Source organism: Balaenoptera borealis, assembly GCF_965194805.1.
Source record: "Balaenoptera borealis genome assembly, chromosome: 10".
NCBI classification, from domain to species: domain Eukaryota; kingdom Metazoa; phylum Chordata; class Mammalia; order Artiodactyla; family Balaenopteridae; genus Balaenoptera; species Balaenoptera borealis.
Genome location: NC_138874.1, coordinates 92,045,293 through 92,059,792, shown reverse-complemented (window position 1 = coordinate 92,059,792; position 14,500 = coordinate 92,045,293). Strand labels below are relative to the sequence as shown.

General features: G+C 39.5%; 1 protein-coding gene across 9 annotated transcripts in view; it reads left to right on the top strand.

Annotated features, from left to right (window-relative positions):
* The window catches only part of ARMH3 (armadillo like helical domain containing 3), a 180,516-nt gene that overhangs the window by 15,081 nt on the left and 150,935 nt on the right, over positions 1–14,500 (top strand). For 6 of the 9 annotated variants that reach the window (XM_082408314.1, XM_082408307.1, XM_082408310.1 and 3 more), the window contains 7 exons: positions 2,917–3,029; positions 5,546–5,602; positions 5,712–5,858; positions 7,775–7,882; positions 11,949–12,041; positions 12,789–12,863; positions 12,948–13,034. In XM_082408314.1, the coding sequence (XP_082264440.1) occupies positions 2,928–3,029; positions 5,546–5,602; positions 5,712–5,858; positions 7,775–7,882; positions 11,949–12,041; positions 12,789–12,863; positions 12,948–13,034 (669 nt within the window). In that variant the 5' untranslated portion in view covers positions 2,917–2,927. Of the gene's footprint in view, positions 1–2,916; positions 3,030–3,087; positions 3,156–5,545; positions 5,603–5,711; positions 5,859–7,774; positions 7,883–11,948; positions 12,042–12,788; positions 12,864–12,947; positions 13,035–14,500 lie in introns of those variants that run through there. The other 3 variants (XM_082408311.1, XM_082408312.1, XM_082408313.1) reach the window with 2 other exon arrangements.

Below are 14,500 nucleotides of genomic sequence, written 5' to 3'. Positions count from 1 at the left end.
TTTACGTCTTCGCTAGAAGGATTTAAAAGACTAGATCAACAGAGGTCATAGCGTACTCATAGAATGCTGCTTTCTCTTCCTTGTAGTCCCATAGCATTTTCTTTGTACTTTTACTCTATTTCTCATGATTTGCCTTGTGCTGTGGGTTATTCTGTGCCTGTCTCTGCTTAATAGATTGTGAGCTCCTAGAGGATCCGGTCTGTAGTTTCCTCTTTGTAACCCCTTAGTGCCTAAACTAGTGCTTTATAATATTTAGGTGTTCCTTATGTGTTTGTGGTATTTCAGGGATGCTAAGAGAATCATTAGATGATATGTCTAGTCCAGTCCCCTAGTTTTACTTGTAAGGAAACTGAGAAGCACAATGATTTACTCAGTGTCATCTAGTTGGTTGGGAGATCTGTGTTCTAGTCTCAGTTCTGCCGGTTGTTTGTTCCATTATGTCTTGCTGCTCCTCAGCTGGTACTCGTTCTCTCTACAACAGGGGAGGATTGTGAAAGAGGAAAGAAACACTGGGAGGATATGAACAGATTACACTCACATTACTGATGTATTCCAATTTACTGCTTTACCAGTCAGATATTTTACTTTCAAATTTGGAAGCACAAGCTTAATTTTTGAGACCTCAGAAAGACTTTTGTAAGAGTTCTACACTTCTTCCAGTCTATTACCCTAGAAACACCCTTCTTTGCTGTGCTCAATGGGTAGAAGTGCTGGCAGAAGGAGGAGACTTTATGTTGTCAGTTTCCAGTCACACTTCAGACAGCTTGGGTGGTAAATTCCAGGTGCCTGTGATGATGACAGAGAGTAATGTGTTGAGGCCCTTGGTTGAATTTCCCCCTGCTCCAAATGGAAGGAGAGTGATGAAAACAATTTAATTTCTTAGGAAATTTGGTACTTCGGGTTGAAATTGTTTTTCCCTCCTCTCCTATTCCCTTTTGCTTATTAGAAAGTATTGATTCTGAAATAGAGAAAGTGAGTTTATTAGATTTGGGCTGGACATTGATTAGCAGTAACCTAATTATAAATCCTCAGAGGGAGATGTTTGTAAACATGTGCTTTTGACATCCAGGGACTTGTGGTTCCCACTATTCTTGTTAATCAACTGGTTGAAGCTGAGCACATGAAAGGTCTATATCCACTAAGCTTAGAATTGCATTGCTTTTGATTTATTTTAATAGGATCCTCTTGATTTCCAATTTATTTTCCCCTGATAAGGACATCTTCCTCTTGACAGCCTATTTAAAAGACACAGGAATGTTTTGAATGGAGGCTGTATTTCATGCTTTAAGGCAAAGCCATGATCAATATAGTATAAATTGCCTGAAAGAATCTTCTCCTTTTCTGTTGTTGTTATTTTTTCCTTCAGTTTTCTCTGGATCGTAAAAGAATATGAGGGCTTAGTGAGGCTTTGATAGAGATAGGTCTAACTAAAATTTTAGGTCAGACCTAGGGCTGCTCAGGTCTCTGCCATTTACAATCAGTCAGTGATAAGCATACACTGAGCATTTACCATGAGCCAAGTGCTTATGGAAAAAGTGTAAGATATAGTCCCTGTGCTAAGGATGCTTAACATCCAGCTGAAATTTTCTGTGCTTTTAGCGCTCAAAAGTGCATCTCCTTTTTGGCTATATGTATTAGAGATAGATGATGTTTGAGATACAGTCTTTTATGCTATTGGATGCATCTCTTCCTTAAACAAAATTTTGATTTTGATTTGAAAGGTAGTATATATTTACATCATTGAACAAAATTAATTTTCTGCTGCTTTGGATTTGTCTGGAAGTGAAATCAGTCTCCTCAGTACTATCCATACTTGCTACTGGGTGAGATTAAGTTTCACAACTAGAGCCTAGGATTTAAGAGAAAGAGAGGAATTTTGTCAACAGTAGAAAGAATCTGGGAAGTGAGAGAATATGTGTAAATCCACATGGAGACCTGTGGGATTTCAAGTTCTCATTTGAAAAAAATTGAGAATTCCTTGAAGCAAGATGGGAAAATTTGGGCATGATTCATGGAACTGCTTTTATATAGAATTAAAAAAATACACTGAAGTTTGATCTGCAGTACGGTGTTACAAATATATGTATAATTAAATTTGAGGGACTTCCCTGGTGGTCCAGTGGTTAAGACTCTGAGCTCCCAATGCAAGGGGCCCGGGTTCCATCCCTGGTCGGGGAACTAGATCCCACATGCATGCCACAACTAAAAGAGCCCGCATGCCGCAATGAAGATCCCGTGTGCTGCGACTAACACCCAGCGGAGCCAAATAAATAAATATAAAAAAAGAAACCTGAAAGGAATATATTGTTATTTTTGGTTATTTTGAAATTAAATTTAACTTTTGGTCTTTTAACTGCTGTTTTCTGCCTTGGGTCTCTTTCCAGAGGAATTTCTGAAGATGGTCAAGGGCAGTGTGATTTATGAGGCAGTGAAGGGCAAGTACTTTGCAGTGAGGAAGAGCTACTTACTTTGGGGAAATCAATGGAGCACATCAGTCTGCAGCACACTTCCTGCCTTAATGGTCCTAAGCTCGATCAATACTTGAAATTTAACTTCATCATCAGTCTGTGGGCAGCGTGTGCTTTGCAGCCTTCCTTCCATCACCGTCAGATATATGGCCAGACCTATTACAGATGGAGCTAGTTACACTTTCCTGCTTGGTTTTGCATCTTCTTTAAGTCTTGTCCACTGGCATGTTTTAAGGATGTAAAATGTGTTGTGCTGTAAGCCAAGTAATGATTTAAACCTTGAAATTACCTGGTTAGAGAAGGGGGCGTTGGACAGATGCACAAAATCTATAGCATGGTTGTTTATCATTTCTTCTTCCTAAAAAATTTCCCATTGAGAGGTATTTCAATAGATTCTCCAACATCTTAGAGAGCATTTCTAGCACTAACTGTGGCTTTCTTTTCACAGATTCTCTAACCATGGCACAGGTAGAGAAACGAGGGGGTTTGCTCAGGAAATCTTCAGCCTACAAAAAACCACTGAAGGAAAAAGTGGTGCTGATGTATGATGAGATCTTCATGGTAAGGCCTGGAGCCCTGACACTAGGCACAGGTTGACTCCTTAGTTTCTTGTTCCAAAATGAGAAATAACCTCACCTCTGCCTGCTACCTTCTAGTTCTTCAGAGGGAGAAAGAGAGAGAACAAGGGTGAGGGTGAGCTCTCTCATGGTAGAAATTATGATCATGTGTTAATTAATATAGATTGTTATTATGTTGTTCTTATAACAACTTGAGCTGGGTAAAACAATCGAAAGGAGGGAGGAAGGCTCAGGAAACTTCTTTTCTGAATATCTATAAGACTTTTCTTCCTTATGATTTTTTTGTTTTTTTGGCTGTGCCTCGTGGCATGCGGGATCTTAGTTCCCTGGCCAAGGATCGAACCTGTGCCCCCTGAGGTTGAAGCGTGGAGTCTTAACCGCCGGACCGTCAGGGAAGTCCCCTTATGATTTGACATAAGGACCTTTCTATCCTAGATGTCCCTTGAATTTCCTTTTGGCCCTAGAGTTCTATCTAATTCAGATATTTTCAAAAGATGCACTATTATATTCCATCTCTAGTTGTTAGTGGACAGAACAATTGCTTAGTTAGACTATCTCATCTTCCAATTCTATGAGAAGACTGAGGAATTATTAGCAATTAGATTAGGGGATTTCTCTGGGTCTTCAGAACTGCTTATTGACCATGGTCCAAGCCTGTGTTGTAAAATATACCCTTTCAGGGAAGGTTAGAGTGATTAGGTACCCTGCAGATGTACTTGACTTCTGAAATCCTGGTCATAAGTAGTACATGTAAACATTTAAAACGTAATACTTGTAAAAGGAGTTAACCATAGCTTGTGTAAATCTTGTGGACTCTCTTTCCTAGAAGGAGGATAATGATAATATTTACCCTACCTGGCTCACTGGGCCATTGTATTTCATGTATGTGAATGGGCTTTGAAAACTGAGCAACATACAAATACAATGGGGATGCATCATAATATGACTAATTGATTCAGATGGCTAGGTTCACTTCTCGCTAAGAAGAGAAAAATTTGAGGGAGATTCTTGAGTTCCTACTATGTGCTTGACATTGTTCTAAATGCATCACCAAATACATTAGCTCTAATTCTGACAAGAATGCTGCAAGAAGGCTATGTTTTTACATGTGCCATGTAAAAGAGCATGATAATGAGAAAACTGGCAGTCATAGCTAGAAAGTGAAGGAGCTGTGATTTGAACCCTAGTGTCTGACTCCAGAGTCCTTACTTGTTCAACTTTGCCACATGGCCTTGGATAAATAATTTGATCAAGTAAAACATCTAATTCTTGGCAAGCCTTAGAGACAAAGTTTGACATGCAGACAGTTAATACAGAATTGCCCAGGTCAGTATAGGTGGCTGTACAGAGAAAATGAGTGGTTATTAGGATCCTATTAGGGCTCTTTCTATGTTAAGTAATAAGCTTGGTATACATATGACTCCTGCTTGAGAGAGCTTTGAGCATGGGAAATACCAGCTCCATGAATTCCCTGTTTCATATATAAACAACAAAATGACATTACAGAAGTGTGAGGGTCAATGTGTGGCCCCTCTTGGGGAGCAGGACTTGAGAGAAAGGGATAGAAAGAATTCACTAAATGAGAACCTTATTAGAAGGCCAGAAATGTTGCTTCTTTATGTCATTTTCAATTAAAAAGCCAGAGGAGATTCCTAGGATAATATTTTCTTATTTGATCAAAAGTTCTTAACTAATGAAGACATTAGTTCTTGGTAGTAATTTTAAAAGGTCAAATTAAGGTAAGGTGATAGCAGGCAATTGACATACTGGTTTTATGTCATTAGCTTTCCTGTAAAGTAAGGGTTCTCTTTTTCTTATTTCACTCACTAACCAGAAGCCTCTAACTTCCTAGAATTTCTGTTTGAAAATTATTCCTAAGAAAATTTGGATTTTAGCACCATAATTTTGCTAATTATGGACCAATTTGAAGTAAGAAAAGAGCATATTACAGGCTCTGTACAGAGGACTAAATGCATACAGGAGGGCAAGTAGAAGCAGGATGTTGTAAAAATCATGGCAGTATAACTTAGATGATCTGGGTTCTGGCTCCTGCACTTGTGTAAGTCTTGTGGACTCTCTTTCCTAAAAGGAGGATAATGATAATATCTACCCTACCTGGCTCACTGGGCCATTGTATTTCATGTATGTGAATGGGCTTTGAAAACTGAGCAACATACAAATTCAATGGGGATATATCATAATATGACTAACTGATTCAGATGGCTAGGTTCTTTTCTTGCTAAGAAGAGAAAGATTTGAGGGAGGTTCTTTGAGCCATTTAACTTTTGGTGCAGGGAATATATATCCATGCACAATGTCTTCCATTTGGGAAAAACCCCCCAAAAACTTGTTCCCCATTATAACTGTTTGGAACGACCAAGCATTTTCAAAGTTAATTGTGAAAGGTAAGGTTGATTATGTGTAGTGACCCTTTCAAATGTGTTCTTAATGCTTTGGTGTTAGCTGGGGATATTGAATATACTTATCTTTTGGTTTCAGACAGAGGACCCTAGTAAGTGCAGTCCTCGATTTTGGGAGGAGCTCTTCCTTATGAAGGTAAGACTTGGTGGCACCTGTGGATTTTCCTGGTAACTGAGATTGCCTTCACATGTGTTCTAGGTGCTGCAGTAAAAATGCACTCAGGCCCTTATTGTTTCCTTGTTAGGTGAATTTAGAGTACCTAGAAGGCAAGCTGGAATCTCTTGATGGTGAGGAGTTAATGAAGATCAAGGACAATATTAATTGCTTATTTCAACACTGCATCCAGGCTCTGGGAGAGGAGCATCCAATTCGAGTGGTCAATGCATTGCAGGTACAAGGCTGGGAGACTGGGGAAGTCTTGTTGTTTAATAGGAGAAAGAAATTGTAATACATCTGTTGGAACTTGAGGAACCTAAAGTTGCCCTTATGTATGAGGCTTGCTTTCTTTTTTTTTTTCTTTATTTCTTTAAGTAATCAAACATCTATGTCATGTTTGTTTAGCCATCTTTCTGGTTAAACAAATTGATGACTATAGTAGTAATCTTGTCCATTTGTATAATTTGATCTAATGCCAAGGCGGAATGTTTGACAGAGTTTTTATTATTACTTGAGGACAGGAAGAGAGAGGAAACTCTGGCAAGGTTGATTAGTCTACAGCAAAAATCAGAAGACTTTCTTAATTAAATAAACAGTATTTTCTTAATGTGAGGTTTGAGAAGGTCCTTGACTCCCTGAAGTTATATGTAATATTTTATGTGTAAATGTACGTTATGTGTATATGCACATTTCTTTTGGAGAGAGGGCTTTCGTCAGATTCTCAAAAAGGTCTGTAACTCTAAAAACATTAAGAATCACTATTCTTAATGCTAAGTGGCATGATCATGAGGAAGATTCATTATTCTTGAACTACATTCATTATTTCTTGAATTACTGTTACATGCCAAGCATTGAGCTGGTGGGATACATTATAGGCTTCTTGAGGGCAAAGACAGTATTATTCAATACTTTGTTCCTAGTGTGTAGAACAGTGCCTGGCAAATAGCATTCTAGAAGTAAATTTTTTTGAATGAATGATGGGCAAAATTTCTAGAGTTTATAGTCTTGTAGCTCCAGTGTAGCCTAGATTGGGCTGAGTATTTAGGGTAGTGATTGACAAGCTTAGAATATGAAGAACTGATGACAGCATAAAGGATTTTATTGGAACTTTTGGTAAATTGGGTTTAAGTTTCTAACTTACAAGTTGGGTAGATCACTTTGTGAGCCCCAGTTTTCTCATCTGTAAACTGTAGAAATTACCTCTTGAGCTGATGCCCCAGAAAGAAGGACCATGTTTATCCTGTAGCTTTGTTAACCCTTGGACAGTAAATTCTACATTTCAAGCATCACAGTTGTAGTGACTGTTAATTGAAAGTTGAAATGAAAGTTGGAAATTGTACTTCCTGTAATTACAATGGCTCACTGTGGGGGCATGAATTATAAACTGATTTTAGTCCAGTGGAAATAAATTGACATTAAGCCACTTGGTGACCCATAAAAATATAGTACATTATTATAATACCTGATATTTATTGAGCTGTAACAAAGTTAAGTTCCAGGCACTATTCCAGGAATTTTAACAAAGTTCCAGGGATTATTCTAAGTGAGTGCCTTACAGTATTAATTCACATAGCCATCACAACATCCCTATGAGGTTAATGCTATTATTATCATTCCTATTTTATAGCTGAGAAAAATGAGGCACTGAAAAGTTAACTAATTTGTCTAGGCTCACACAGCTAGTAAGTAGTGGATGGGGATTGTAATGAATTTTTAAGATTTGAATTGATTGGTTGTTATCATATAGGGACTTCTATAGTTATTAAAAACGATAAACTATTATGTAAATTCTAAAACGAATTTTAAATAAAGGAAAGCTCCACCAATCCCATGATTCAGACTCAAGAACTGTGTCTTATTTTTGAATATCACCTTCCAGTCTTTGTCTGCAGTGTAATTTTTAAAAAGTGGATGGCCAGCAAAGAATAAGAAAAGAGGATGACAACAGTTTCAGTTGCTGTTCCTCTTTTCATTTCTGGATTCTGCACATATTAAGACCCAGACTGTGTTTTGGAGCTCAGAGAATAGAGCAATTGAATGTCAGCTGTGTAAGGAGAAGGTTCTGAGGTTGCAGTGTGAGGCTACTGATCCAATGCCCTTTACATTTTGAGACTTCCTTTCTAGAAAGAATTCTTTCTCTCATCTCTGCAGACCTTGTGTGCACTCATTCGAGGAGTCCATCAAAAAAATAAGTCTACCTCTGGGTTTGACATTATCAACATGCTGATGGGCTTTGACAAGGCGGAGCTGTGCATGAAGGTGAGGCATAAGCTGTAGATGTGCCTGTGGATGTCTGCTTCTGACAGCTGTTCATGGATCATCTGCAGACAGTTAGATACACTAGAAGATTTGGACTCAGACATAGATGATTGAATTTTTTTTTTAATTTATTTTTGGCTGCATTGGGTTTTTGTTGCTGTGCGCGGGCTTTCTCTAGTTGCGGCGAGCAGGGGCTACTCTTCATTGCAGTGTGCGAACTTCTCATTGCGGTGGCTTCTCTTGTGGAGCTTGGGCTCTAGGCATGCAGGCTTCAGTAGTTGCAGCACACAGACTCAGTAGTTGCAGCTCATGGGCTCAGTAGTTGCAGCGCATGGGCTGTAGGGCTCACGGGCTTCAGTAGTGTGGCTTGCAGGCTCCAGAGCACTGGCTCAGTAGTTGTGGCTCCTGGGCTCTAGAGCACAGGCTTAGTAGTTGTGGCGCATGGGCTTAGTTGACCCGCGGCATGTGGGATCTTCCCAGACCAGGGATTGAACCTGTGTCCCCTGCATTGGCAGGCGGATTCTTAACCACTGCGCCACCAGGGAAGTCCCTCATATGGTAATTCTATGTTTAACATTTTGAGGAAATTCCAAACTGTTTTCTAAAGTGGCAGTACCATTTTACATTTTCCCCAGCAATGTGTGTATGTGTATGTGTGTGTGTGTGTGTGTGTGTGTGTGTGTGTGTGTGTGTGTGTGTATGAAGTGTCTATTCAAATCCTTTGCCCATTTGTAGATTGAATTATTTGTCTTTTTATTGTTGAGTTGTAAGAGTTCTTTATATATCTTGGATACAAGTCCCTTATCAGATATCTGATTTGCAGTATTTGTCACTATCTTGAGCAAATGTTGTTCATAATATGAACTTTGAAGAACCTGTCTTCTCTCATTCACTACATTTAAAATAAAGAAATCTGTATGCCAAATAATCCTTATAGTGATTAGTTTATTTTTTAAAAGTTACAAATATGTGGGACTTCCCTGGTGGCGCAGTGGTTAAGAATCTGCCTGCCAGGGGCTTCCCTGGTGGCGCAGTGGTTGAGAATCTGCCTGCTAATGCAGGGGACACGGGTTCGAGCCCTGGTCTGGGAAAATCCCACATGCCGTGGAGCAACTGGGCCTGTGAGCCACGACTACTGAGCCTGCACGTCTGGAGCCTGTGCTCCGCAACAAGAGAGGCTGCGATAGTGAGAGGCCTGCGCACCGCGATGAAGAGGGGCCCCCGCTTGCCACAACTAGAGAAAGCCCTCGCACAGAAACGAAGACCCAACACAGCCAAAAATAAATTAAAAAAAAAAAAAAAAAGTAACAAATGTTCAAGTACAATTGGTGTCTTTTAAAAAAAAAAAAAAGAATCTGCCTGCCAATGCAGGGGACATGGGTTCGGTCCCTGGTCCAGGAAGATCCCACATGCCGCGGAGCAACTAAGCCCATGCGCCACAACTACTGAGCCTGTGCTCTAGAGCCTGCGAGCCACAACTACTGAAGCCTGTGCGCCTAGAGCCGGTGCTCCACAACAGGAGAAGCCACCGCAATGAGAAGCCCGTGCACTGCAATGAAGAGTAGCCCCCACTCACTGCAACTACAGAAAGCCCATGTGCAACAACGAAGACCCAACGCAGCCAAAAATAAATAAAATAAATAAATTTATTAAAAAAAAAAGTTACGAATATGCAATTAGGAATACACAAAGATTTAGTACCTGGAGTCAGTTTTTAATTCTAGCCTTTTACAGTCTATATATATATATATATATATATATATATATGGTAAAATTCCAGATATCTTTTTCATTCTTACAGTTTTAACTACTGCCTATATACTGCTGATTACTAACTCTCTACCTTTAGCCTTAATTCCTCCTGAGTCTCAGACCTGTTCTCTGTAAGCACTTGCTGAATATACCCACTTACACATACCTAAGTACCTCTTGTTTGGCATATCCAAAATGGAACTCATTGTTTTCTCTACTTCTGTTCTTCCTCATTCATTCTGTGTCAGAATGGGGGTACCTGTCTTCCCGGTTCCCCAAGCCAAAAACCTGAGAGTCACCCTTGACTCTTTCCTATCCCTCATCTTTCATATCCAGACTATCACCATGTTCAGCTAATTTTACCTCAGCTCATACTTCTCATATCTGTTTTTTCTTTTTTTCCCCTACTGCCAAAGTCCCCATTATCCCTGAACTATTGCAGTGATGCCTTCATTCTTTTGACAAACATTTGTTATGCTCCTCTGTGCCAGGCATCGGGGATACAGAGGCAAATAAGACATGGCAACCATCCTCAGAAAACTGATAGGTTAGTCTTCTTTTGTCTCCCTCTCTCCAGCCTTACCATCTTTAAATCTGTCATCCACACTGACAGCAGAGTGATGTAACTTGACACTCAAATCTTTCTTGGTTAGAACCCTTCATTAGTTTCCTATCACTAAAAGGATAAAGACCGAACTCCCTCATTAGCCTTATAAAACTTTTGTGATCTTCTTTCTATTTATTTCTCAAATCGCATCTCTCATCACTGTGCCTCACTCTTTATACTTCTATAATAACAAACTGCCTGTATTCCAAGTGCATGTCCAGGGCCGTTTCATTCTTCATGTGTCTTTGATCATGCTAATGCCTGTCTAGAATTCCTTTCCTCCTCAAGTTTTAATTAATTCCTACCGATTTTTCAAAATACAGCCTGTCCCTGAGGAGTCCTGGAATAGGTAACTTCTGAGCTAATTTCCTTCCTCCATATATATTACTGTCATAGTAACCATTAAAACTGTTTATTTGTTTTTCTCTCCTATTAGACTAGAAACACCTTGAGAGCAAGGGTCATTGTCTTATTTTTTTCTTAGAAAACACAATATTTAGCATATAGTAGACTCTTACTACATATTTGTTGAATTGAACTGAAGTAGCTTATTTTGAACCTTCACTTGACCTTCCAGCACACTAAATCCTTTTTTTTTTTAAGATTTATTTATTTATTATTTATTTATTTAATTTATTTTTGGCTGCGTCGGGTCTTAGTTGCAGCATACGGGATCTTCGTTGAAGCATGTGGGATTTTTCATTGCGGTGCATGGGCTTCTCTCTAGTTGTGGCCTGCAGGTTTTCTCTCTCTAGTTGTGGCTCGCAGGCTCCAGAGCGCGTGAGCTGTGTAGTTTGTGGCACGTGGGCTCTCTCACTGAGACGTGAGAGCTCAGTAGTTGTGGCGGGCAGGCTTAGTTGCCCCATGGCACGTGGGATATTAGTTCCCTGACCAGGGATCGAACCAGCGTCCCCAATGTAAGGTGGATTCTTTACCACTGGACCACCAGGGAAGTCCCGCTACATCCTAATTCTCCGTTCATTTCCCTCCTTTTTTTAATGTAAAATATTTCTTTTTTTCTTCCTTGTAGTATCTAAAGGTTTCATCTTTTGACTACATTGGATAAAACAGTTGGTTGTTAGTACAAGTGTTAAACTCTAATCACATTGTCTAGTAGAATCGACCAGGATGGATATGAGCTAGCTTTGTTGGATAGTGCATATGGCCAGTGAATAGCTAGTAGTGATATTATCTCTTTGTTGTTTGTTCAGTGTGTCTGCATCAAGTGATATGCTTTCTTTATCAAATAATGAAACATACCTAGTTGTTTAACCATTATTATTAACCTTTAACTTAACCATTTGTTTAATTTATTATTTAAAATTTATTTAATAGAAGTTAATTTTATTTAGTTTATCATTTATTGTTTTTAATTTGTATATTATTTAACTGTTATTAATCTTTTAAAAAATTTCATTCTAATCTGAGGTTTATATGAGGGTGATAGGCTGCAAACATTCATTTACTGGAATAGTAAATTCTTTATTCTTCTTTGTGGTTGTTCTAAAGCATTTTTCCCAAAATAGCTAGACTTAGAACTCTTCCTTTTTTATGTCTAGTCTTGCAAGGCCTAAGCCTCAGGGAATGATATGGTTGCTTCATTTTATGTTATTCACATTACCCTGCATAACATAACTCAGAGTTTGACAAAGACATGGTAGAGATGTTCTTTGATATGGTTTAATACTTAATGGTTCTCTTTCTCAGAACTTGATGGAGAGTTTGGATTCACTGCTTTGTGCAGAAGGTTCTGAAAGTCTGAAGAGCTTATGTCTGAAACTTCTCCTCTGCTTAGTGACTGTAAGTGACTCATCTATATGTTTCTTTGTCAAGGGTGTAAATTGACAGCAGGGGCAAATTTGAATTCTTGAGCCCAAAGTTAGAAAGGAAAGGAGAAAAAAAAAATCTCTACTGGGCCATTACATCACTCTGTTGTGTTTGTGTAGAAGGAAGTTATTTGTATGGGCTTTCGCTTCCTAGAAGTTGCTCTTTGGAGCAACTGCTGACATTTTTAACCTGTACCAGTCCTGGAGAAGTGCTCTCTTCTGGATTGTCAGATTTTGCCCTTCTCATCAGGTCTCATTTGGAAATAGTTTTTGTGATTCTGAATATTTTTATTTGTTCTGACTTTGATTTTATAGCTGGAAGCTGGCCTGTACCTTCTAGTGGGAGGGAGGGTAGGGTATTATTCATTTACTTCAGGTGGTTTCCTTTCCCTGCCACTGCTTGAAGACTTCTGGATCACAAAGTTCTTCCTGTGCATCTGGGGAATGAAACCCAAGAAACTGTTAAGCAAATGCTTTTGTGAGGGTATGAGAGAAACAATGAGAAGTTCAAAGATTTAGGAAGTTTTAATTTGCTAATTTCTTACCCTTCTAGTGTCTTGTCTATTCAGGCTCGGGTGGCTTTGGGGGTGCTTTAAGATCTGCTAAGTATCTAGTAAAATGTTTTAACATTTCTGTTTCTCTTAGATACTAGTTGAGGAGATATACATGAGATATCAGAGTGTCTTAGTATAGACTTTAAATAGCCTTTTATTATATTCAGGTGACAGATAACATCAGCCAGAACACTATCCTGGAGTATGTAATGATCAACAGCATATTTGAAGCAATTTTACAGGTAGGTCAGTTCCCTTGTCACCTCTTTCTTTTTTGGGTAAACCACCTCCTCAAGCACTCTCACCATTTCTGGTTCTGGTTACAGATACTCTCCCACCCGCCAAGTCGTAGGGAACATGGGTATGATGCTGTAGTCCTCTTGGCTTTGCTGGTGAACTACAGAAAATATGAGGTAAGTGGGTCCCTTAATGGAGAGCTGTTACCTTTCTATAATCTTCCTAAATGTGGCCACTCCTAGAGGATTTTGCTTAATGTAGAAGACATGTTCTTGGTAAATGGTATATAGATTAATTTTGAAAAACCAATTCCAGAAGTCCTGTATTAGATGCCTGGGGTAGAGGATATAGCTGTTTAAAGGAATCCTGTGGTGTAACTTCCAATAAAGTGAGTAAATCTCTCTTAATGTAATAGTTCCCAAACCCAGCTTATCATTAGAATCATCTAGTTATCTTTTTTAAAATATTTATTTATTTATTTATTTATTTGGCTGTGTCAGGTCTTAGTTGCGGCATGCGGGATCTTCGTTGTGGCGTGCAGGCTTCTCTAGTTGCGGTGCACGGGGGCTACTCTTCGTTGCGGTGGCTTCTCTTGCTGCGGAGCATGAGCTCTAGGCGTGCAGGCTTCAGTAGTTGTGGCTTGCGGGCTTCAGTAGTTGTGGCTTGTGGGCTTAGTTGCTCCGCGGCATGTGGGATCTTCCCAGACTAGGGATCGAACTCGTGTCCCCTGCATTGGCAGGCAGGCAGGCAGCCACTGGGCCACCAGAGAAGTCCCTCAGTAGTTACTTTTTAAAAAGAAGACATTTCTGGGCCTTACTCTTTATTTTATTTATTTTTTACTTATTTGTCTGCACTGTGTGGCATGTGGGATCTTAGTTCCCTGACGAGGGATCGAACCCATGCCCCCTGCAGTGGAAGCACGGAGTCTTAACCACTGGACTGCCAGGGAAGTCCCTGGGCCTTACTCTTTACACACCAAATCAGAATCTCTTAGGGGGTGAGACCTAGATAGCTTTTTTTTTTTTTTAAGATCTCCTTTTGAACGTGATTATCAGCCAGGATTGGGAACCACTGACCTAATGCATCTATTTTGAAAGACTGGACTTATATATTGGATTTCTGTAATGCAATCAATCCACTTGTATAAATATCAACTGTTGGTCTGGGGACTCTTTCTGATTTTGATGGGAGTTGAAGACAGAGCCTTATCCATATTAATTCTGGAGTTCTTTTTGCCTCTGAATTAGTCAGGGATAGATTTATAGGTTTTGAGATAAAGAGGTGAACTTAGAGATTTATACTTGGATTGGTGCATCTACTTGATTTGCCTCAAAAGGTAGAATACACAGAAAAGGAAGGGGGCCACTTAGGGAAGACCAGGGACCTCACTGGGGATTGCTTTGTAGGAATAGGGAGCACTTGGCACTGGGTCCTGGACACTAGGAGTACTTTACTGAACCCAGAAGTCAGGAGCTGCATTGAGGCAACTTGACTTTCTTCATTTAATAAGTAGCAATACTATGAGAAATGGGCCAGCTGGAGGGAATGTTTTCATTTTTGAGCTTCTGGATCTTCACTTAGTGATTTTTGATATGATTACTAGCCAGGTCAAAAGTGATGGGTAACATAAAATATGGAGCTT